At 35.3% G+C, this 26,614-nt stretch overlaps 1 protein-coding gene across 1 annotated transcript in view; it reads right to left on the reverse strand.

The window, feature by feature from the left end:
• The window catches only part of LOC114095858 (disintegrin and metalloproteinase domain-containing protein 5-like), a 98,833-nt gene extending 78,192 nt beyond the window's left edge, over positions 1-20,641 (reverse strand). The window contains exons 1-10 of the mRNA XM_071609217.1: positions 20,566-20,641; positions 19,780-19,859; positions 18,816-18,871; positions 16,143-16,221; positions 15,957-16,033; positions 14,248-14,425; positions 13,371-13,439; positions 8,612-8,683; positions 8,257-8,420; positions 7,318-7,399 (exon numbers count right to left, since the gene is read on the reverse strand). Of these exons, the coding sequence (XP_071465318.1) occupies positions 7,318-7,399; positions 8,257-8,420; positions 8,612-8,683; positions 13,371-13,439; positions 14,248-14,425; positions 15,957-16,033; positions 16,143-16,221; positions 18,816-18,871; positions 19,780-19,859; positions 20,566-20,620 (912 nt within the window). The 5' untranslated portion in view covers positions 20,621-20,641. The remainder of the gene's footprint in view (positions 1-7,317; positions 7,400-8,256; positions 8,421-8,611; positions 8,684-13,370; positions 13,440-14,247; positions 14,426-15,956; positions 16,034-16,142; positions 16,222-18,815; positions 18,872-19,779; positions 19,860-20,565) is intronic.
• Positions 20,642-26,614: the final 5,973 nt, after the last annotated feature.

The raw sequence follows: 26,614 nt of genomic DNA on the forward strand, positions 1-26,614 counted from the left end.
GAAACCTCCAGTGCCACCTCCACTGCCACAGTGGGAAGCAATAGCCAGAGCAGTCCCTCCACAAGCAAAGTGAGGGGATAAGGGAGAATTAAAGGAATCCACATTTTTAGGAAGCCCGAATCATGTCTGGATATGAAGAGTTTAGAGATCAAAGACACAGCCCAATTAAACTGAAAGGCATGATGCACAATATATTTGTGCAGGAAAGAACCTGCATCTCTCCCAACCTTGTGCAGAGGTCACAGGAAAGAACCATTTTGCAGCCAAGGAATTGGGGCCGGCAACTAGGGGAACCTGAGTTCGGTCTCAAATACAAGCCTGGCAAAATCACACTGCAAGACATACAGTGTACTTATGTAACCAGGAGAAAAATCAAACATGGAAAGGGGTTTACATAGAATACTGGTTGTGGAAACCCACCTGCTTTTGCCCTTCCACTCCAATATGGCTGCTTGCAGGAATGGCTGGGAGAGGCATGCCTGGCTGGGAATTTGAAAGAGCAGGGACAGAAGAAATTGAGTTTGCAGACTGAACCAGAGACCAAGAAACATGAGATCCACAGATGACAGAGTGGCCTAAGAATTCACTCCTTCACCACATGAGTGGAACACAGGGGAGATCCCTATGGTGTAGTCTTCCAGTGTGGACCAACAATTTCTGGGCCCTAGAGGTGCACTGATTTAAAATCTCCAGACCAAGTGGCATTCATCAAAGTGCCTGGAGCCTACCTAAGCCTAAACCACCTCCAGGAGTTTCACCTATGAGATTACCTCTCTCACTCCAGCAACCCCTGCCCCCAAGGGTGAAGGCAAGCTTCAAATTCCAGACAAGCCCATGTAACACTGTTGAGAAGGGAAGCTGATAATATTCTGAACTCCAAAAACAAAAATTCTTTAATTTTTCATTGAGATCCTTTTTTTCTTTTCTCTGTTTAATTATGATCTTAATGATTCATGGACCTTCGTACATATGCATATTTGTTTTTTCTCATTTCTACCTATTTGAAGCCAGTTATTTTTTATTGACCAGTATTTTGAAGACAAAGATGATTGATCATTTTATTTTTATTTTTAATTTTTAAAATTTTCACCTTATGTATATTTTTTCTCTCACTAATCTGTTTCCCTTCATTCTCTTTCTTTCTTTTTTTCTGCTAACAATCTCTACTATTCTTTCTTTCATTCTAGCTTTAATTCTTTACTTCTATCTTCTCTCCTTCTTCCTCATAAACATTACAACCTACATCACTTCTACTGTCTCCCTATCCACCATTTGAAATTGTAAACTCTTTTGCAAACTTACTGTTTTATTGTAGGCAATAACTGATCATGTTATTTCTGTTCATTGTGACAATTAACATTGTAGATGTCATAGCAGGAGCTATTTGGTTTAATGCTGTATATTGTTTGCATTGGTTGTTGATATTATTTGTACCCACCCTAAATGGTGAGGTACTGGAAACTATCAGGGACACTATAAGTCCACAAGGCAGAAACACTACTATGTCAAGTCCACATTCATAGATGGGTAGACACACAAACAACATGAAAAAGCAAAAGAACAAATCATCCCAAACAAATCAAGATGCTCTAATAACAGAATCCACTGACACCACACTGAAAGAAATGTCAAAGAAAGGTTTTTAGAATGTACATAGTTAACCTGATCTGCTAAGTAACAGATGGTATAAGGAATGAAATCAGTATATATTATTCCAAGACCTCAAATCTAAGAGGTCGTCTTGGAATAACATATACCCAATCTCTGAATGAAAATGAATGCCAGCCAAGAATATTACACTAAGCAAAATTAAGCTACAGAATTGATGAAGCAATAAAAACCTTCTGTGATAAACAAAAGTTAAAAGAATTCACAACTAGAAAGCCTGCATTACAAAACATACCTAATAAAATATTACATGAAGAAATGAAACATAAAAGTGAAAACCACCAAAGGGAGGAAGTACAACTAGAAGAATAGTCAATCAAAGAAGAAACTAATTCAAACTAAAAAACCAAAAATAACTCAAAATGACATAGAATAAAAATCATTTCTCAATAAAAATATTGAATATAAATGGCCCAAACACATCAATCAAAAGACATAGGCTAGAAGATTGGATTAAAAAATGAGATGCAACAATATGCTGTCTCCATAAGACTCATCTCCATAGATAATGACATCCAGACTGAAGCTAAAATGATGGGAAAAACATATCATTCACATGGATTTTGTAAACAAACAGGATTTATTATCCTCATATCAGATAAAGTGGACTTCAAGCCAAAGTTAAACAGAAGAGACAAAGAAAGACATTTTATACTGCTTCAGGGAATTATACATCAACCAGACATAACAATTGTAAATATTTATGCCCCAAACAATGGAGATTCTACATACATCAAACAAACTGTTCTCAATTTCAAGAATCAAATAGACAACAACACAGTAAAACTGGATGACTTTAACAAAACTCCATCACCAGTGGATAGATTCTCTAAAGAAAAACAAACAAAAAAAGAAGCTATAGAACCCCAAAATACAATTAATAATTTAGACACAACATAACAGATACATATAGAAAATTTAATCCATCAGTGACTGAAAACCATCTAAGTAACAAATGGATCTCCATAAAATAGACCATATCTTAGGCCACAAAGAAACTCTTAGCAAGTACACTGAAAAAGAGAGAGAGAGAGAGGGAGGGAGGGAGGGAGGGAGGGAGAGAGGGAGAGAGAGAGAGAGAGAGAGAATACCTTCATTATTATCAGGTCATATGGATTGAAATCTGAAACCAACAATAAAATAAACAATAGAACCTACTCCAATACTTGGAGACAAAATAATACCATATTGAATGACCAATGAATAGCAGAAGAAATCAGGGATGAAATTTTACTTAACTATAAATGAAAATAGTGATACAGTATATCAAAATCTCTGGGATACTATGAAGGCAGGTCTAAGAGGAAAGTTCATTGTATTGAGCTCATTCACTAAAAGAATAGAAAGTCACCAAATAAATAACCTAACATTATATCTCAAAGTCCTAGAAAAAGTAGAACTAATCAACACCCAAAGCAGCAGAAGACAGCAAATAATGAAAATCAGAGGAGAAATAAAGAAACTAAAACAAAAAATTAATGAAACAAAATGTTATATCTTTGAAAAAATAAATAAAATTGGTAAAACCTTAACCAACCTAATAATGTGAGAGAAAACTTACTGAAATTTATAATGAAAAAGACACCACTGAAATAACAAAAATAATCAGACTATTTTGAAAATGTATACTCTAATAAATTAGAAAATCTTGGAAGACATTAACAAATTTTTAGAGACATATGACCTACACAAATTGAATCAGGAGGACATAGAAAATTTAAACACATCAATTTTAAGCAAAGAAATTGAACATGTCATCAAAGCCTACCAGCAAACAAAAGCCTAGGACCAGAGGGATTCTCACCTGAGTTCTATCTGAACTTTAAATAGAACTACCCCCAATCCTACTCAAATTATTCCATGAAACGGAAAAGGAAGGAACACTTCCAAATTAATTTGATCACCATGATACCAAAACCAGACAAAGATGCATCAGGAAAGAAAACTTCAGACCAATATCCCCAATGAACATAGATACAAAAAATTCTTAATAAAATACTGGCAAATTGCATACAAAAATGTATTAAGAAGATAGTGCACCATACTCAAATGGGGTTCATCTCAAGCATGCAAGGTTGGTTCAACATATAGAAGTCAATAAATGTAAACATCAATAGACTTAATGACAAGAATTTCATGATTCTATAAATAGATGCAAGAAAAGCATTTGACAAACTACAGCATCCGTTCATGACCAAAACACCAGAAAAATTAGGGATGATACGACCATACATCAACATAATAAAAGCTATATATAATAAACCCAAGGCAAACACCATTCTAGAAGGAGAAAAATTGGAAGAATTTCCTCTGCAAACTGGAACAAGACAGGGAGACCCTCTTTCACCACTTCTGTTCAACACAGTACTGAAAAACCTACCAGAGCAATTAGAAGAAAGAGGAAAAGAAAACCTCAAATTATCCTTATTTGCTGACTATATAATTCCCTACATTTAGAAGACCATAAATCTCCACCAGAAAACTTCTAGAACTCATAAATGAATTCAGCAATGTATCAGGATATAAAATTAACACTCATAAATCATTCCATTCCAATATACCAGTGATGAATCAACTGATGGAAAATTATCCCATTCGCAATAGCCTCAAAGAAAATAAAATATTTGGGAATCAATCTAACAAAAGAGGTGAAAAACCTCTACAATAAAAACTACAGAACACTAAAGAAAAAAATCCAAGAAGACCTTAGAAGATGGAAAGATCTCCCATGATTCTGAATAGGCAAAATTAATATTGTAAAAATGGCCATGCTACCAAAAGAACTATCTATATACATTTAATGCAATTACTATTGAGGTTCTGATGACATTCTTCAGAGAAACAGAAAAAGCAGTCATGAAATTCATTTGGAATATAAGAGACCCAGAATAGCCAAAGCAATCTTCAGCAAGTAAAGCAGGAAGCATCAAAATACCAGACTTTAAATTATACACTGGTATAGAAGATAAGACATACAGACAGAACCACATAAATACAGTTATCTCATACTAGACAAAAGTGCCATAAATATGCATTGGAGAAAAGATAGATTTTCAACAAATGGTGCTGGGGAAACTAGAAATCCTTGTGTAATAAAATAAAATTAGAACCCTATTTCTCACAGTGAACAAAACTCTTCTCAAAGTGGATCAAGGACCTAGAAAAACTACACATAATAAAAGAAAAAGTAGGCCCAAATCTCCATCATGTCAGCTTAGGAACCGAATTCCTCAACAAGACTCCTAAGGCACAAGAAGAAAAATTGAGAATTAATAAATAAGCTTTTATAAAACTAAAATGCTTCTTCACAGCAAAAGAAATAATCAAGAACTCAGAGGTATACACAATGGAATAGTACTCAACCTTTAAAAAGAATGAAATTATGGCATTTGCCAGAAAATGGATGGAACTGGAGAATATATGCTAAGTGAAATAAGCCAGGCCAAATAACCAAAGACCGAATGTTTTCTCTGATATGCAGATGCACAATGGTATGGGGGTGGATAGAATAGAGGTATTTTAGACTAGACAGTGGGGAATAAAGGGAGCAGAGATAAGAATGATAATAGAATAAATTGGACATTATTACCCTATATGCATATATGATTGCAATTTGGTGCAATCAATCTGGAAAGCAGTATGGAGATTCCTTAGAAAACTTGGAATGGAACCACCATTTGAAGCAGCTAACCTCTCCCATCTCTACAACCAAGGTACTTAAAATCAGCACACTATAGTAACCAAACCAACATTTATAGGAGCTCAATTCACAATAGCTAAACTATGGAAGCAACCTATGTGCCCTTCAATTTATGAATGGATAAAGAAACTGTGGTGTATATACTCAATGGAATATCACTCAGCATTAAAAGAGAATAAAATTATGACATGTGCAGGTAAGTGGATGGAGTTGGAGAATATCATGCTAAGTGAAGTTAGCCAATGCAAACAACCAAAGGCCAAATGTTCTCTCTGATAAGTGGATGCTGATCCATAATGGCAGGCGGGGGACATTGGAAAATGGAGGAACTGTGGTTAGTCAAAGGGGAGGGTTGGGGAGCTTGCATGGGGGCAGGAACGTTGGTGGAATGAGATGAACGTTATTACCCTAGGTACATGTATGACTGCACATATGGTAGGACACTACATCTTATACAACCAGAAAAATGAAAAGTTGTGCTGCATTTGTGTATAATGAATCAAAATGCATTCTGTTGTCATATATACCTAATTAAAATAATAAATTTGTCACTCAAAGAAAAAATACAAGTAACAATCAATGTTGGTGAGGATGTGGGGAAAAGGTGCACTCATACATTGGTGGTGGGACTGCAAAATTGTGCAGCCAATATGGAAAGCAGTTTGGAGATTCCTCACAAAACCTGGAATGGAACCACAATTTGACCCAGCTATCCCACTCCTCAGTTTATATCCAAAGGACTTAAAAACAGTATACTACAGTGGTGCAGCCACATCAATGTTTATAGCAGCTCAATTCACAATAGCCAAGCTATGGAATCAACCTAGGTTCCTTGAACAGATGTGAACAGATGAATGGATAAGGAAAATGTGGTACATATATACAATGGAACATTACTCAGCCACAAAGAAGAATGAAATTATGGCATTTGCTGATAAATGGATGGAAATGAAGATTATCATGCTAAGTGATGTAAACCAATCCCCAAATGCCAAAAGCCAAATATTCTCTCTGATATGAGAATGCTGACTCACAATAGGTGGTGAGAGGTAGGAGTATCAGTTCACTGAATTGGATGGGGGAAATAGGAGGAATTAAGGGGGATCAAAATGAGAAACACAGTAGAATGAATCTAACCTAGCTGTCCTATGTTCATATATGAATACACAACCAGTGTAACTTCTCATCAAGTACAATCACAAGAATGGGAAGTTATATTCCATGCATGTATGATATGTCAAAATACATTCTACTATCATGCATAACTAATAACAACAAATTTTTAGAAATCAGACCTCAAAAAAAAATTTAAAACATTATTTTCAATGGCACCAATAATCCAAACAAGTGCTGATGGTTACTTCTCAAATACTGGTTGAGAGATAAACAAAAGCAAAGATGGAGAAATAAAAACAAGTGTCTAGGAAGTGTCAGATTATTCTATAAACATAGTAAAACATAACCTCACAAAATAGTAATATTCAATAGTAGATCTTTAGTACAACATTCTGCTCCTCCCAAACATAATGCAATAATATACTAATTACCTATTAAAAATACTAATTTTTAAAATAAATAGTATATAATGTATACCAATAATTAAACTAGAAAATCAAAACTAAAGGATGAACCTAAAATTGCAGTGGTTATATAATTAATATTGAGGACTAGCATACCAATGTTCAAAAAGTTAAAATTTGAAAATTTGACTTACAAAGACCAAATATGCTTTTTAAAAAAAAAAAAAAAAAAATCTGATATTGAGGAGCAGACGGACTATCCAATATTATCTTTTTAAAGCTATGTTTAATCTTAGTGTTCCCAAGTACTAATATAAAAGCTATACAAGAATTTGTAAAATATTAGCAATATATTTATTCATGATTTAAAATACTTAGGAAATTTTGAACATAAAAATAGTGGAAGCAAATTAGATAATGATTACATACCAGAGCAATTCCTGCATCAAAATTATTTTCACATACTTTTCCTGGAAATGTAATACCTACAGAGGCAGAATGTTTCACAAAGCTAAAAAACAATAAGTTTACTCATAAGTGTATTTAAAGTAGTATTACTAAAGATAATAGCAAATATTGTTGAATATTTACTGTTGTCAAACAACATGCTACCCTCAATTACGCTTAATAAAGTTTTTTTCCAAGTTTCAACATTAAGAACATTTCAATATATCAATTTTGAAACATCTAGAAATATAAAGGATGAGACTTAATAATTTATGCAAAATGTCATTGCACTAATGTTATAGTTTTCATTCTGGTTCACTTTATACTTGCAGCCTAAAAATTCAATTTTCTCTGACCTAATTTTTAACTTAGTCACTAAAGATGAATAGATATTTTTTACATTAGAGCCTAGATAGTATGATAATTTAATATATTCATTTCATTAGAAAATAAAAATATAAGAATTAATTAGATAAGTGACAAGAATGGAGAGATATAACAGGGAGTAAAAGTTTATAAGCCAAAGGAAATCAAAGAAATTGTATCGCTCATGCTTAAGCTCTTTTAGTTATTTCATTTCCTTTTATTTGATTTTACTTTTTCATTATTGCTCAGTTTTTTAATTTTATTGTGGCAGTAATAACATGCAGTCTCCCTTCTCATCAAAATTTCAAGTGTTCATTACAGTACTTTACAAATATTGTACATTTGGTAGTTTCATATATTTCAATAAAAATTTTAAGTTTATCTCATATTAACTTGATGACAAGGACTTTAGCTTATGTTTTTTCATATCCCATGACATCCATCAAATTAGTAGAACAACATATATATGTGAAACATGCTTATTTTCCTTATTAACATATAAGGTAACCTTGGATTATCCCTTTAGTATTATGAAATGTAAAACACTGTACTTACGCAAATAAATATGAAATGTTATTATGAAATTTAAAGTTGTCATGTTTCCAATTTAAAAATCTAAATAACACATTCTCAAGAGCTCCTACAGTAGAAATTTTGTTTTTATATGACCAGATTTCAATAGAAGATAGTATGATAGTCAGTTTTAACTGAGCAAGCATCTATGGGTCAAAGATAAAATGAGAAATTTTAAGTAAATTTGAACATTCAATTGAACTTTTATAAAAGCATATTTAATATGATATTTTGGTTACAGAAAGTCTTCAAGGGCACAGCAAGCTACTATACACATTAATTCATATTACCTATATTTTTAAAAAATATATAAATGAAACAATTTTTTAAAACTTACAGTGTTAACAAGGCCAATGACATGAATGACCTTCTGTGTTACAGTCTTTACGTCAGAGCCCATATAATCAAACTGAAAAAGATAAGTTATTTTTAAAAATGAGTTTATGTTTATGTTCACTTATAATACAACACAGTGAATTCCTCTATTATGTATAATGCACCAATAAAAATTTTTTAAAAACTGGTGGATGTAATTAATATATCACATCCCTTCCAACTGTAATCTAGAAAATAATGATACATCATTAATAACAAAAAAAAATTCAATAACATAATTGTAGCAATGTTCAATGCTCTTAACTTTGGGAACAAGATGGTAACCAAGGTGCTAGGTCTATTACATTCTCATACAGATATGAATTCAAACAGCTATTCATGTACCAATCTAGCTTCACAAGAAGATGAGGAAGCCAGGTAAGAGACAACAGTGTCTGGTTTTAGTATAATAAAAGTGAGAGAACAGCAAGGCGCAGTGATGCACACCTGTAATCCCAGTGGCTCCAGAGATTGAGGCACGAGGATCACAAGTTCAAAGCCAACCTCACCAAAGCAAGGTGCTAAACAACTCAGTGAGATCCTGTCTCACTATCAGCCCTTGTAAACTGTAATTTTCAAGGACTCTTCTCATCATATCTAAATCTTCAAGTTTTCCCCACCAAAAAAGAAATGCTTATCATAACCCTTGACATTCTTTATAGACTATAGGATTTGTACTCATTTTCCCATTTTTATTTCTTATATTTTTTTAATAGAAAAGGATAAATTTCTTGACTAATCTCACCATTGGTTTATCAATTTTATTAGTTTTCTACTGTACCAAACTTCAGATTTCAAATGATTTCTCTTTTTTCTATATCCATAACTTGTGCTCCCTAACCTTATTTCCTGTGTTCTACTTTCTTTTGGTTTAACTTTTTCTTTTATTTCTACTGTCTTGACATAAATGTCTTGATTATTTATCCTCACTATTCCTATTTTCCCAGTATTCACTTAATGGCCAATGAAGGCTTTAACTGAGTTTATGAAATTGATATTAATACTGGACACATATTTTTTCTAGTTTCTACTCTTTTCTCTGATCATAGGTTATTAAGAAGCTTAATTCCAAAAAGACATGAATCTTTTGATAATATTAATAATAATAATAATAATAATAATCTTTTTGATAATACTTTCTAGCATAAATCCACTGTAGTAAGAGAACACATACTATAAACATACTAACACATGGTTATGGTTAACTATGGCTATTATGGTTGGCATCACATGTGGCCAATTATAGTGGTCTTAGGCCACTATAATACCTCAGCAGTAAGAACCATAGCAATATGGACTTTGGACATAACCAATGCTGAGCTGGTCTCAGCAGGCCATGGACTTCAGTGTGTGACACAAAATTGCCACATTCCTGGCCATAAGCATAACACAGGAGCTTGGGGCTAGAGTTCCTCAGTTCCTGACCACAAGACAATGATTGTGGGTGAGGTATTTGGGCTACCCTTTCTCCAGGGAGAGGTTTGTAGGCACAGACTACCCTTTCTAGGTCCCCTCCCCCAATTCATTTTGAACAACACATCAACTACAGAGTTGGGACAAACCTGGGCTTGGGCTGGACAAGTTGCAAAAACAACTGACCATGGACCACAGAGCTGGAGATCCTGTAGGAATCCTGTTCCAGAAGCTGGGCAGCTGCCTATCTTTCCCCCACCTTCCGTGGAACCTCTCCATTTCTCTTAGCTCCTGCTCTTGCACTTTGACTGCACCCAGGATTTAAATCTTAGACTCATTTCCCACAACTCCACAGTCACAATGCTGTCTGACTCTTCATTTCACTTCAATTCTGGGTTCCTTGGTGAAGACTGAGTATTTAGGGAGAGGCCAAACCACCTTGGGCTAGACCAACTGAGCATCCAGGAAAGGCCAGTACACAGAAACAAGAGGGATTCTACTGATGACCCTCAACCCCACTTGATTACAAGAAAGGGTGGAGTTGTTTTTTGTTTGTTTTTTAAGAATTGAGGAAGATGGCAGAGCAGATCTAAGTAGCAAACCCCAACCCCTCACAGTCCAGAAAGGAAGCAGTGAAAGAACAACTACCTAGTGGGGTTATGACTGGACAGTTTGAGACTTGAAGTCTGGTTACCAGGGAAGAAAATAAGAACAAAATTCCTGAACCCTGAATCTGGACCAGGTTGGGATCAGATAAAAGGAGTAACAAAGAAAGAAAGAGGAAGAGGAAAAGCACATAAGCTAACTCCCTTAATGACAGTTCAAAAGAAAAGCAGACCAAGTTAAAACATGATAAGATAAGCAAATACAGTGAAGAAGATCAAGCAGCTTAACTCAAATTGGGTTCTGAAAGCTATGCTGGGCACGGCAACCATTTTGCAGTGACCACAGCTAGCCAGCCTCCCTAGAAGAAATTAAATCAATACAGCTTCTCCCCACCTTCAGACAGCAACAAATAAAACCAGCAGGAATACCTCTGAGATGGCATATCTCAATGATCAGTCTAAAAGAAACTTGCAGAGATAACTACTATCTGGAAGTTACTGAACCCCCTCCCCATCACAGCAGACAAGGGGAATAGGAAGCGCCAGAGCTGAGAGCTCATCACTCCCAGGGAGTGTTAGCCCTGACCAAGCACCCAACACAACCTGCATGGGAGCTCAGACAACCACAGCTGACATTCCATCTTCATCAATGAGGACAGATAAAAAGCCCATGAGCTACACCACACAGAGGCTTGTGTCACCAACAGAAAAGAAAGAAAATGTGGTGCATATATACACATTGGAGTTTTATTGTGTCATAAAGAATGAAATGTATGGCATCTTCTAGTAAATGGATGAAACTCAAGAACACTATGCTAAATGAAATAAGTCAGACCCAGAACTCAAGGGCCAAATGTTTTCTTTTTCTTTCTATTTTTTTCTTTTTTGGTACCAGGGATTGAACTCAGGGGCACTCGACCACTGAGCCACATCCCCAGCTCTATTTTGTGTTTTATTAAGAGACAGGGTCTCACTGAGTTGCTTAGTGCCTCACCATAGCTAAGGCTGGCTTTGAACTCAAAATCCTCCCATCTCAGCCTCCCAAGCTGCTGGGATTATAGGCTTGTGGCAGGATCCCAGCTCAAATGTTTTCTCTCATTTGTGAAAGCTAGAACAATCTAAGGGAGAGAAAGTGAGGGAATCCTATGGAAATAAAACAGACATCAGTAAAATAGAGGAAGTGGATTGATAGGGAGATAGGAGAGATAGGGAAAGAAAAGATTTGATAAGCTGTATCTTCAATTTTTAATATCTGATTGTTTTGTGGATCTAAATCCACTGTTTTTCTGGGCATGGTGGTTCACGCATGTAATCCCAGAAGCATGAGAGGCTGAGATAGGTGGATCATAAGTCAAGGCAAGTTTTAGCAATTTAGCAAGGCTCTAATCTTACTTAGCAAGATTCTGTCTCAAAATAAAAAATAAAAATAGGGCTTTGTGATGTGGCTCAGTGGTTAAATGCCTCTGGATTCAAACCCTGGGACTAAAAAAAATTAAATCCATTGCTTTTTGTTTTGCTAACCACTTTTCAAAGTAAATTATTTCCTTATGGATTATGAGTTCATATATTGCTGATACTAATCTGTAGGAATCATGAGGTATCCTTCTTAAAAGCTGCATTTTTTTAAACATCAATGTCATCAGTTATGGGCCAGAAATTCATCTGGGATTCCTTGGCCAGCTTCTCTCAAGGTCACGCACCAACTTTTAAAAAAAAATTATTCTTTTATTTTCAAGAAAAAAATAAAATTTTCTTCCATCAGACGCCCTCAGTTCTTACCAATCTTGGAAAAATGTAACCTCATGGATTAATATATAATCAAAATCTAAATTTATATAAGATTTGAAGTATAGTCATGAATTCTCAATATGAGAATTTTGTTCATTTGTTTTTCTTTTCCTTTAATATATCTAGAACTAAGAAGAAAACAGATAACTTGTTTTCTCCCTTTGCTTGAAATAAGTGGCATATTTGTTGTGTAGACTTCCCTTCCAATTAGACTAATGCAGTTAAATATTACTATTAGATAGGGGTTGAGAGTTTTGAGGGAGTTGTAACATATCCGTTCCTGGAGGGTATAATCCTCTGACAAAAGAAAAGTAGCCAATTATTTTTAAAAATAGTGCTGGGAGCCCTAAGACTACAGAGGCTGAGGCAGGAAGATCACAAGTTCAAAGCCAGCCTCAGCAAAAGCAAGGCGCTAAGAAACTCAGTGAGAACCTGTCTCCAAATAAAATACAAAATAGTGATGGGGATATGGCTCAGTGGTCGAGTGCCCCCTCTGTTCAATGCACAGTACGAAAAAAAAAAAAACAATAAGAAATAACAGAAAGATCAGTAGAAACAAGGGAAGGGAACATAATAAGGAGCGGGGGAGGAAAAGGGGAAGCACTGGGAACTGAATCAGAACAAATTATATTTCATGCTTTTATACTTACATCAAAATGAATCCTATTGTCATGTATAACTAAAAAGAACTAATAAAAAAGTAGCCAACAAGCTTCAGGAAATAAGATGCTTATCTTGCAAAAGTAACAGATTCTATCTATATACAAAATAGATTAACAAAAACTGCTTACATATAATTTTTTAAATGGATTAATTAAAAATGCAAAATAAATGGATGGAATTTTTCACAGTATCACTGAACTTAAAGATAAATGTCAAATAATTTGAAAATATAATGTATAAAATAGGACATACCAGATTTTTATCCACAACAATATGCAATTCAAGATACCGAGGGAATAATGATGAGGAATATTCATTTTTCTGAAAAACACACAACATGAGTCTTGAGAAACTTATGAAACTTTACATTGTACTGAAATTATATCCAGAGGTAATAATGTGCAACTGCTAACTATAATGTCAGGCCCAGTTTACAAATAGAAAATTTATGTACTATTCAGAGGATTACAGTTCAAAAAGTATTGTGATAGCAAGAGTTTTCAGTTAGACTTTCCAAGCTATATATCTAGGTATCTTACTTTTGTAATAATTAAAATGAATATGTAGGTCTATAATCTAGAGAATTATTTTTCTTATCCTTGTGATAATTATCCTACTAACCATCTATGTGGGCACATTTTCTACTACCAATTTTTAAGAAACTACTTTTAGTTTAGAAAAAAAATTACTAAAGTTTACCATCAGTGGCAGTTCACTACAGCCTATTGTGTTATTTGTGGCAAGTTTATAGGTCTCTGTGGAGGAAAAATTCATCACTTTGTTTTACATGTACCTTATGTAAATCACTAAAATTTTCCATTTTGAATTCTCTTGAAACAAAGACTTATGTTTTTATCTAAATTATCTATAATGGAGGAAACAGCATATTTTATATTACTTATGTATAAGCCCATGTAGGAAAATTAATGTTTTCAGTCCTATATTCACATCTCCCTTTTTTCAAGCATACCAACGAACACAAATTCATTCTCTAATAATTTTAACAGTCATTCAAGTCCTTCATGAAAAGTAAAATAATGATAACATTTGCAAGTCACAAATTCAGCTCTGAAAGCACTTCTCAACAAAATTATATGAAATAAGTGGAAATAAAAGAGTTAACACTTACAGGTATAGCTTTTTTTCCTTCATGCAGTGGTTCATCAGACTCAGCATAAATGACTCTTTTTCCCGAGTGAGGAATATTAATTTGATTACTTTTTTCTTCATAAATAATGTGTATAAATCCTGATAGAGCATCAATTGGTTCAATTCCATATGAAACATCTTTGAATTGCATTATTCCCCTGAATGTTAAAATAATTCAAAGAAAGTCTGAAATGATTCTACCAAAACTATATTTCTAATGAGAAATTTTGGCCAGATTTGTTTTTTTGATTTTTTTTTTTTTAAGATTTCAATGTCACCTTTGTTTTTCAACTTTATCCCTTTGGTCTTTGAGGTTTCATATCAGAAACAGACTACTACATCACAATGTATTTTGCTTTCTGTTACAAATATATTTAATTATTTTACCAAAAGCAAATAGTGGCATGGATTTGAGTTCTTACACAGGTGAGCGACCCCCTTCTAGTGTATAGATTTTCAGAGCAAATCTGCAGGGTCTGTTAGTCTTGGGTACCTTTTCTCTGAAACACTAACTCTCCTCTGATACCTAATGTTCATGTGTGCTGAACTGAAGATACTACATGTCTAAAAATGATTGCATGCAGAACCAAACTGTCTATTGTTCTAAGGCATTGTACAATTGGCAATTATTGTACAAAATTAAGAAATAGGTATAGACTGAGGAGTGGGATAGCTGGGTCAAAAGGTGGTTCTATTCCCAGTTTTCCAAGGAATCTCCATACTGCTTTCCATATTGGTGGCACCATTTTGCAGTTCCACCAGCAATGTATAAGTGTGCCTTTTCCCGAACATCCTCCTCAACACTTATTGTTGTTTGTATTCTTAATAGCTGCCATTCTGACTGGAGTGAGATGAAATCTTAGAGAAGTATACAGGCACATCAATGTTTATAGCAGCACAATTCACAATAGGTAAAATGTGGAACCAAACTAGATGCCCTTCAGTAGATGAATGGATAAAGAAAATGTAGCATATATACACAATGGAATATTATTCAGCAATAAAAGAGAATAAAATCATGGCATTTGCAGGTAAATGGATGGAGTTAGAGAATATAATGCTAAGTGAAGTTTTAGCCAATCCGAAAAAACCAAATGCCAAATGTTTTCTCTGATATAAGGAGAATGATTCATAGTGAGGTTGGGGAGGGGGGGCATGGGAGGATTAGACGAATTCTAGATAAGGCAAAGGGGTGGGAGGGGAAGGGAGGGGGAATGGGGGTAGAAAAGATGGTGGAATGAGATGGACATCATGACCCTAAGTACATGTAAGAAGACATGAATGGTGTGAATATACTTTGTGTACAACCAGAGATATGAAAAATTGTGCTCTATATGTGTGATATGAATTGTAATATATTCTGCTATCATATATAACAAATTAGATTTTTTTAAAAAATTTAAAAAGGACAAAAACAGAATTCGGGCAAACTAAAAAAGTTATGGAGAGACCAACACTCCCTATACTCCAGACTCATCAAAGTCAATAAGCAGCAGATCCTTTCAGTATCAACAAAGCCTCTCATCAGGGAGCAATGCTGCTAGGGTCCCAATGTGGTTTTATTAGTTATTCTGATTCATCCTTAGGGAATTGAAATATAAAGGTGATTATAGAGTGAGAAAACATATATGAAGAATTAATTTGTAATTCAAAGACTGGCAAATTGAATATCTTTAAATTATCAACAACCTGAGTCCTGAACAAGTGTTGAGTGTCACAAGAGAATTTATAAAACCTGCAACATATCCATTATAATTGCAATTCATCTGAAAAACAAAAATACATAAAGTAAAACAAGTGGATAAATTTATTTTTAAAATTTACTTCCCAGTATGACATTTATATTTATTAATATTAAAAAATCCTAAAACTTACCTGAGCTAACAAAGGCTCAGAATGTTCGGTGCCATTTTTGTCATAAGAATAAATAAGAGATGATGGAGATAAAAACGATCTAGGCAAAAATAAAAACATGCTCAAACGAAACAGAAAAAGTAGAAAAAAATACTCTTCATATGCAAATTTTCTATGGGTTGAGGAATTCAAAGTTTGGCCAATCAACTGTTTATAAACTATTCTCCAAATATTTCCAACTCAAGTTATAATACTAAAATGCAAGTTAATGAAAAAACAAATTGCTAAACATATAAAGGTAAAATCATGTAGGCCCCATTTCTAGCATAGAACTTTCAAATCTTTGTCTTTATCATTCATTGATTTCATATGTTACTCTTGAATCTCAAAATTGAAATGTAGCATTAGGACTAAATTTTAAAAGATTTGTTTTCTTTCACTACAAATTCATATAAACTAAGCTTAGCTATGCACCAAATTCATTTAGATATTGGTTAAAATTTTCTTTTATTCCTCTCAGTAATCATTCAAATACTTAACACCACTCCTATCAATCATTCCAGAAACTCTCCATGTGCCAGTCCTCACTCCTTCACTTCCAGAGGATTACTTCTTTTTATTTAAAGCAGTTCTTTAGGGGTTGGGGATGTGGCTCAAGCGGTAGCGCTCTCGCCTGGCATGCATGCGGCCCGGGTTCAATCCTCAGCACCACATACAAAACAAAGATGTTGTGTCCACCAATAACTAAAAAATAAATATTGAAAAATCCTCTCTCTCCCTCTCTCTCACTCTATCTTTAAAAAAACTTCTATTGTTAGAAGTTGAATATGGCATTTTCAAGTCATTACCATTCTAAATAACTCTCCCTTGGCCCTTTGCCCTATATTTTTCAATTCTTAACAAATTTTATCAAAAGAATAATTATTATGGTTTGGATGTGAGGTGTCCCCAAAAAGCTCATGTATGAGACAATGCAAGAAAGCTTAGAGGTGAAATGATTGGGTTATGAGAGTCTTACACTCAATCAGTGGAATAATACCATAATAGGGATTAACTGTGTGTTAACTGTAGGTAGGTAGGGTGTGCCAGGAGGTGGTAGGTTTTGGGGTTCATGGCTTTAGGATATATAATTTGTCCCTGGTGAGTAGAGCATTCTCCCCATATCTATCTATCTATCTATCTATCTCCCCCTCCCCCTTCCTAATTGTCATGTCTGACCTGTTTTCCTTCCCCACACTCTTCTGCCTTGATGTTCTGCCTCACCTCAGCATGCCCTCCCCCCACCAGAATAGAGCCAGTTGTGTATTACTGAGACCTCTGACACGTGAACCCCCTAATAAATGTCTCCTCCTTAAAATTGTCCTTGTCATGTCTTTGGGTTACAACAGTGAAAAAGCTAACTAAATCAGTAGTCTAACACATATACTCCACTTTGTCAATTATTAGTCACCCTGAAACTTCTCTGTAAAATATCCATAGTCATGTATAGGTCAAATCCAAAAGATTTAAAATGCACTGCCATATTCAACTTCTGACTTCTATTTGAAAATCAGGACCACTCAGTCCAATCATTTAATTTACATTCACTTCATCCTTCTGCTTCTCTTCCTAATTCACTGGCTGCTCCAGTTTCATCTTCCATGTTAGCTACATTTTTTTTCTACCTATCACAGAAATATTGGTCTTTCTCTAGGCTTAGACTTTAGCCACTAATCTGTTCATAAACATAACTCTCATCAAAAATATCAATATAGCCAAATTACCACTTACTGGTAAATCTATATCCCTATGCCTATATTTATCTGTCCAGTAGGAAAAATCCACTTGGATATGTTATATGCACTAAAACTCACACTTTCCTCATACAAGTATCTCCCTTGTTCATATCCCCTGTTCATATCCCTCATTTGGTTACATCATAAGCTATCCATTTTCTTGAGCAACAACTAAATTATATCTGAGGTTCCCCACTGTTTCTCAATTGTTCTATCAAATCTGTCTTGAGGTTCACTGAATTTTTCTTTGCAGTGCTATAATTGGTGATGCACCATCATCACTCACCTAAACTATTAGTTATGTTATTAGTCACCCTACCTTCAGTTTTTCACCCCTGTAAGACTCAATTTGACTATACAAGTACATGAGTAAAGCTATTTTTGTCTCCCAATATCCTCAGACTCCAACCTTATTTTTCAGAATCTGTTACCTCTATCCTTCAGAAAAATTTATTATTTAGTAATTCACATTGAATTTTTGCATATCAAAAACAACAACAACAACACTCTGTCTCACATGTACTTATTTTGTAAATGATTTTCTCTCTATATGGAATGCCAGCACCACTCCCGCACCCCATTCCTACTGCTGTTCTTCACATAGCTAGCTATATATCTTCTCTCAATGCACAAGTTATCTCTTACCTCTTTCTAATAAGGTTTCTTTGATTTCCAAACAATACTACTTATACATTTATCATAATAAAATACTATAATAGAAATTTTCTCTATTAATGTATCTCCTTGAACTATACATTTGACTATGTATCATATTTTATTCTTTTTTCTGTCTAGTACTTTGCTCAATACCCAATATACAATAGGTATCCATATATTTGAATTGAAATGATTCTAATCATAACTAAGTTTTACAATCAAGAAACCAAAGAATTAAAATTTGAAAAGATGAATTACTTACTGCTTTTTAAGATGAACAAAATATGGTTTTCCTTCTATTGTAATGATATAAGCAATCTATAACAAGAGTATCCAAAAATTTCAGTAAGATTTATAAATAATATATGTTAAATTATGTACTTTTTAGTACTTATATTTTTTTACCATACGATTTATTTTTATTTTTTTTAGTCATACATAACAGCAGAATGTATTTTGACACATAATACATACATGGAATGTACATACATCAGTCATAATGTCTATTCTATTCTGTTCCCCTTCCTATCCCCCCTACTCTAGTACTTATATTTTAAAAGACTGACAGAATTAACAATAATATGTAACCATTTTATTTGCTTCCCTAGGTGTATATCTGAGGATTCAGGATCCTGAACCAGTAATAAAGCACCCATTATTTTGCATCATTACATTTCTGGGGGAACACTTACCTGATGTCAACTGTTATCTTTTGACTTAGAACCCACCAGTTCACCCATGCCAAAGACAAATTTCATGATTCACCTCACTCACATTACCTTAATCCTGTCTTGGGGGAAATTCAGTTTTGTTAGCCACTTAATTTCCATATTTGTGGATTCTTATCCCTAAAGTCCTTCATCTTCAAAGAAATAAAGTCTCATGCATATTCACACACATTGAAATGTTCTTCTGTGAAACTATTCTAAGCTGTCATCTCTGCCTCCTGCAGTAGTGTTGTCACATTAAAAAGGCAACTTAACATAATCTAAGGTTTAAAAATATTATTCCCAGGTCAGTAGAGTACAGGGAAGGGAACAGGGGGAAAGAGGAGAGGGAAGAAAAAGTAGAAATACTTTGTCTATTACTGAGACCTCTTATAATTCAAGTAAATTATATTCCATGCTTTTATAATTATGTCAAATGAATCCTAATGTGTAACTAAAATATAAATTAAATTTGCATATATAATAATATGATATAATAATTATATAATCCCCAATTACTCTATTTTCTCGATCGTGTTTTGCATCTGTTGATGAAATCCTTTCAGGAACAGTGGTGTGAAGAAAGCTTTTGTGCGACTCTAAAAATAAAAATAAGTGATTTTATTTTAGTACCTGTGATTTTACATTATTTAATGCTAAGTCTATTTCTGCATTTCTTTCTTTACATTAAATAATCTACACATCTCTTCCTTTCTACCATTTTTCTAGTCATTTTTATCTCCAAATTTCTAAACCCTTTCTTGTGACTCTCTCATTTTATTCTCTCTCTCTCTCTCTCTCTCTCACACACACACACACACACACACACTTCTGCAGTTTGACAGCTAGCTAAAGTACTTAGTACCAAATTAGTGTTGTGACAGGAGCAGAAATGAGAAAACAAACTGGTTAAGAAAGGGAGGTCATTTGCAGGAAAGCATGTAGATTATCAGATATAGGAATAATCTGCAATTTCCAAATTAGAAAATCATTGAGTTTCTTCATGGTGATTAGTAGAATTTTGTATGGGATGGTGGGTGAGGGAGACACAGTTTTGTCCATTATGCAGATAAGAACGCTGTCCCAGAGAAGTGAAAATATTCTCCACCAGAGGCAGCCTTTCTGGTTTCACTTTTTGGTAGAAGCAAGCGGCAAGGAGAAATTGCGTGGGAGATCTGGCCTGGATCTGGGATGGGAAGGGAGAGCCCCCCCCCCCCCCCCCCCCCCCCCCCCCCCCCCCGGCTAAATGAACACAGTCCACACTCAGAAGCCCAGGCTGGGAGAGGGACAAATGTGTGCACTCACTGCGGCCTGCGTGCAGCCCACCAAGTCCGGTGAGAAGCACCACAAGAAGTAACATGGCTCCAGTGTCATGGAGCCCGTCTGTGTAACTGCAGTTGAGACGTTGAAGCAAGTGCAGGAGCAGCTCGCTCCAGGCAGCGGCGCGAGATGCCCCACAGGAAGGCGATCTGAGAACAGAGAAAAGGAAACCTCTGCGGAAGGACGCACTGCCGGTGGCTGCTGAGCGCTGCTAGTGGGCGCCTGAGCGCCCTGAGAAGGCTTTCAGAGGTTTTTTTTGTTTTTGTTTTTGTTTGTTTTTTTTTTTTTTTTTTTGAGATTCAACAAAGATATTTAATTAATTTATTTGATACATGGCTATTGAATTAGTAAAGCATTAGTGTAAAACCAAAATAACTTTTCTAAGAGAGACAATGTACATCACATTAGTCCAACACATTGAGCACAATTCAAGATGAAGTGTTCAAAAATTCAAGAGAGCCTTTGCCTGGGTCAGGGAGCCAGATCCCTGGAAACACTTTAAGGCTCCAAAGCAAAGTTTTCAAAATGATTTAGTGACAGTGACATAGGAGAAACAACTCAAGAATTTGTTAGAAATTAACAAAAATCTCTTCATAATATTGTTTTTGGAATTTTGTATAATCACATCCAGAAAAAAAAACCTGGCAGATGGATATGATCAGCATCATGGTGACCTATGAGTTGTCCATTGGTCTTGTTTATTTTTAGTGGTGATATCCATTGAAATCACTGAGAGAGAAAAGATATAACCTAACAATTATAGTTTTGTTGAAATCGTCTCTATTTTTTGCACTGGAGATTTAATTTTTTTTTTCAAGCTTTCGGTGCAGTCTGATTACAAAAATGTTGTACATACCCTTGCTAACAACTATAGTTTCTTTCTGATTTTTAGGTGAACCCAAGTGAAAACTTATATTAAAATGCAAAAAATTCACATCACATAGTACAGAGAAGCAAAAACCACTTGCTTTAAAATGAATCTCAGAAAAAAATTATAATTTTCTGATAGATCTTTTCCTGTCATCTTCAAAGACTGTCAGTGAAACTTTTATTTTCATCATTTTTAAGCAAAAAAAAAAATTCTTAATCATTATCAAAAGAATTTAAATTTGAGATACCCATCTGTTGCAATTTTTAGAGGCTCCAAACACCCCTCCTGGAGAGAAACCTTGGTTTTGAACTTCAGTGATGAAACAGTGGTCTCCTTTGTACAATCTGCTTATACTGCTGTTAGATAGCAAGTATTTCAACACCAACCTTCAGTCAAGAGCCTCTTGTCCTACAAGACACTCATTATTCAAGGAAAAATATCATCTACATTTAAAAAATGAAAGAACAGAATCTGTGCTCACGCAAGTATTTTATGTTGTATTTTTTAAAAATCTCTAATGCAGAGGCTCTGCAATCACCAGAATTGCAATTTTTTTTTCCTCTCTGAAATAATAAAGGGACCACTTAATTATCATCTCATGGTCATTTTGCTTGCGACGTGCAGATTTTGAAATCCGATAACAACTCTAATGAAAAGCATTTCTTCATGGCCACAACCCCTTCACACCTGGACTATCGCTTTCAGAAGATGATTATATGGTTGCTACAAGAAGGTCACCATACAAGGCCAAAGTTACCATCAGATGCCTGGATTCCCCACAAGCACCTTACTAACATAATGCAGAATGAATGGCTCCAGAGGTTTACAAAAAGAGACTATTTTTCAATGTCCATTAGTGCTTTGAAAAGACAATTTCAAATAACATAACACTACAATGAGGTTAAGGTAATGGACTAACCTTCTAAAATGTTAACCAGCTTGTAGTTTGAATTAAAAATAATGATAAAAGAAGATGAAACTAATATTTTACAGTAATTTTCACTGAAGTAAATGAAGCAAGGCTTACATAGGAGAACCTAGAAGAATATAGAATTCTACCCATCAACGACAGCATATGTTGTGTTTTATTTTGAATTCTTTGATAAATGAATGTTTATCCTGGGATCAGTGGTTCTAGGTGAATGGCAGAATGCAGCAGCAATTGCTTTCTTACCAAGAGAATTATCTTAAATCAGATCTCCTTTGTTTGATGAAACCTAAATTGCAGGGGGAATATTTAAACATCTAAGGAGAAAATCCATAGATAAGTTAACACATGGCTCCAAGATGCATTTAGCAGAACTAATTGTCTCTATTATTCTTTTATTCTGGAAGCTACAGATGGAATGTATAAGTGAAATAGCAAAATACTCTATCATTGTGCATTCTCTGATAAGGGACAGTAGGCCACCAAAATAGTAGATTTACTTCAAGTGGGTGCTGGGACCAAAGAGACAATTACATCTTAGCAAGTCCAGCTAAATAGCTGGATTAAGAATAAAAACTCCTTCTTTGTGCTGTGCTTTTTTTTTTGTGAGGCTGAGAAAACCTGGAATCTGGTTCCGCTGTGGAGTACCTGTGGTACTCTGCACTCTCAACTCAAATATATCAAGAAGACTGGCTAAGTGACTGCACATGTGTGGTCCTAAAGAAAGTGATGGTAAAACCACCATGATAAAGAGCTCAAGGGCAGACATTCCTGCATTTGACTCCTGTCTTTGCCACATACTAGATACATAACCCCAGGAAAGGTCTTATATCTCTCTAAAGTCCTTTTTAAAATTTTGGTTAGCTAGAGAATGATAAAATATAATCAAGTATCAAAAAGCCATCTGGGGCTGGGACTGTGTCTCAGTGGTACAGCATTTGCCTAGCACGCGAGAGGCACTGGGTTTGATCCCCGGCAACATATTAAAAAAAAAAAAAAACTAAACAAACAAAATAAAGGTATTGTGTCCATCTACAACTAAAAATATTAAAATAAAAAAAAAGCCATCTGGCAACCTATCAGACATTTCTCAAGACTTTCCAGGAGAGTTCCTTGCCTCCCCAGCCCACTGAAGCTATCTTGCCTGAGCTTCTCCTTGACACTGAGCCCAGTAGCTCCATTCAAAGCCTGCTGGGTTCTAACAGGATGCCTCTGAAACCTCTAACTCTGCTGGCCATTCCCCTCTTTGTGAATCACCTCCTTCTTCCCTCAATACAGAGAGAAAAGCAGACACATTTACAGAAGAGAAGCCACTGTTCTGGGAGAGACAGTAGCTGCCTGAGTTTCTTTCACCTCTTAGAACTTGGTTTTTGGTCTTCCTGACTCTAGGTTCTAAGAATGTCTCATTGAGCTGCCTTAAAACATCAGAGTTTAAGCAATGTTAAAGCTAAATGTTCAAGACAAGTCAGGAAGCCACTAAATTTTTCAGGTTAAGACAGTACCTGGTGAGGATTTTGTTTAGATGTTTTGGTAAAACCATCACTTTTCAATTTATTTCCAGTTGTAGTGAGGAAAATCAAATATGCAAGTGATTAAGTTATGATAACAGCTAGGTAGCCTCCCATTATGTTCCTATACATCCAAACCATTGTGCTAGAACCAGGCAAAATGCATGTTTGAAAACAAACAAAATGTTGCAGAGGCTGTGACTGGTTGAATTTCACAATTAGATACACCATTACAGAGTAGCTACTGAAGACAGGGCACTTCATAAAATAATCCCTGATCAAATAATAAATTTACAGAAATATCTTCTGCAATATCCCAAGTTAATATTGCTACACTCTGTGATCCCTCAGCCCCCATGTTGTGGAGGGGGCAAAATTGCAATGTATACAGTCCAGGGGGGAAATAAAGAATATCCACATGCTTCTGCCACTTTCAATGCTTTATTCACTCAAATTAATCAATTTCACTCTATAAGTTCTTAAGAAAACGATGATCTTTAATGCTAGGCACTGCAACAGACATAATGAATTCACAGCAAACAATTCTAGATTACTTCTAAGGGCTGCAAAACACACTTAATCTCCACTGCTGTCATGTATTTAATAATAATAATAATAATAAAATCAATAAAAGATATAAAAAACACACATACACTTAATCATGACAGGCTAATGACAGACATTCCCTCTGCATACTAAGTTCAAAAGTCTTAAGTCTTAGGCTTTGAGTCCAGCAGATGCACACTCACTTAGACTGCGGTGACCAGGTCTGGAATCAAGGCAGGCCTTTCCTGGCATGAACTGGAAGACTAGTTGAGGAGAGGGTCGGAGGGAGAAGTGTTGTGGCTCTCTCATCAAGGTCCAGCAGAGGAGGTAGAGTTTGAGAGTGGTGAGGATCTCAGGATCTCAGAGGATCAGGAAACAATGACAAGTGACAGGATGTCAGGTCCTCATCAGGCTCTCCAGCTCCAGTGCATCAGAGGGCAGCCTTGTTTTGGCTTGCTAAATCCACTATTCATTAGCTCTATTATTTATACTAAGTTTGGGGGCTTTTGACCCCCCTTTCAATTCTTACCAGCTACCACTGGATTTCTCCATGACATAATTTACCCTGGGATCAGATATATCTAGTCTGGGAAATAAGTAACTTGTTTGAGGCCAAACTGGAGCACTCTATGGGTGTGCCTGATAAAACTACCTGTTTCAAAATGGAGTTTTTTAAATGGAGTTGCTTAGGCTCAAGCCTAAGGCCATCTTCACACCCCAGTTTTTATTTAATTAGCCCTTTTGAAGTTCTGCCTGTTTTAGAGGCAGAAGCCTTTTGATTTCCTGGAGACCCTAAACTTTGTTACTTTGCAAGCCCTAGTTCACATCATAATAAGTACTACAGCTATATCCTTGCATTGCCTATATTTTGGTGTTAAAAAAAAAGAAAAGAAAAAGAAAAAAGGCAGAAAGCATGTTTATAAATTGAATTTGAAATTACTTGGTCATTTTGCAAATCTAAGGGAGGTTATTAGCAGAAAAGCAGTAGCAAATCAATTTTAAAAAGGGCCAAGTAACCAAGAAATAAAGACCTAATAGATGGAATAAATTGGATGGGCACAACTGCTTAATGAATTAGCACACTGAAAAACATAGAAAGGAACAGGGAAAGACAAAAAAATAGAAACACAAAAATAAAATTAAGAGATAAGAGAATTGAAATATAATTATCAATATCTAGATAATAGCATTTTCAAAAAGGGAAAAAATAAAAATAGAAGGAACTATTTAAAGAGATAATAGGGAAAGTTTTGTAGCTTTAAAATATAAAATAATAGAAAGAGAGTGAAAGGACTCAGAGATTATGAAGTGGGCATTGTTGAAAAAATTAAATGAAAACTAAAAAGGCATGAAATTTTAAGTGACAGCAAAGAAAAGTTCTAAAATCTGCCAGAGAAAAAGAGCAGTTCACAGGCAGTCAGTATAGATAGGTAAATCGAGTCAGGTTGGATCAAGGAGGCCAATTTTGAGCTCAGGAAGTTGTGGACTTTCCGTTGTCCACCCTTACCAAGAACCTGCCCCTGCTCCTGCTCCAACCTGTTGCTAGGGTAACCTGTCCCAGGAATTGCCCCTCCCTACAGGAGTTGTAAAAGTTGTTCATTACTGTCTCCTGGGCTGCTTCCTGCCTGGATCACTCCACCTTGGCCCCTCCAGCCCATCTGCTTCTCACCTATTGGCCATCCCACCTGGGCCAAGCAGGAAGGAGAGAGATAAGGGGGTAGAAGGCAGAAAAACAAAACAAAAGTCTAGGATGTATACAAGAAGCAGGACACTCTCACTTCTTGGCATACCAGGATACCAGCTATGGCCCCTTCTCCCTCCAGGGGAGAAGTCTGTATTAATATTTTTTAAATGAACCCTGCTTTCTATACTTGCCTCAGCATGCTTCTCTAATGTTCAGACTTCAACATGTGGGGAAGCAGAACTCCTCATCCATAACTGGTGGTATCAGAATAAAGTCCCTGGGAGCAAATAGGAAAGCTATCTATGCCTAAGGAGAGGAATTTGGTTCAAAAGCTCCAAACAATGACATGGCTGAAGCTTGTGTGTGTGACCTGCTCTCACACATGCACAATGAGGCACACTGCAATATCTTTTGCTATCACAAAATTTTGGTGGAGTTATGTTTTTGTGGTGTTGATACTGCCAGTTACCAATGACGAGTTCTGCTCCCTCAAATGT

The sequence above is a fragment of the Marmota flaviventris genome, chromosome 3 (genome assembly GCF_047511675.1).
Source record: "Marmota flaviventris isolate mMarFla1 chromosome 3, mMarFla1.hap1, whole genome shotgun sequence".
NCBI classification, from domain to species: Eukaryota; Metazoa; Chordata; class Mammalia; order Rodentia; family Sciuridae; genus Marmota; species Marmota flaviventris.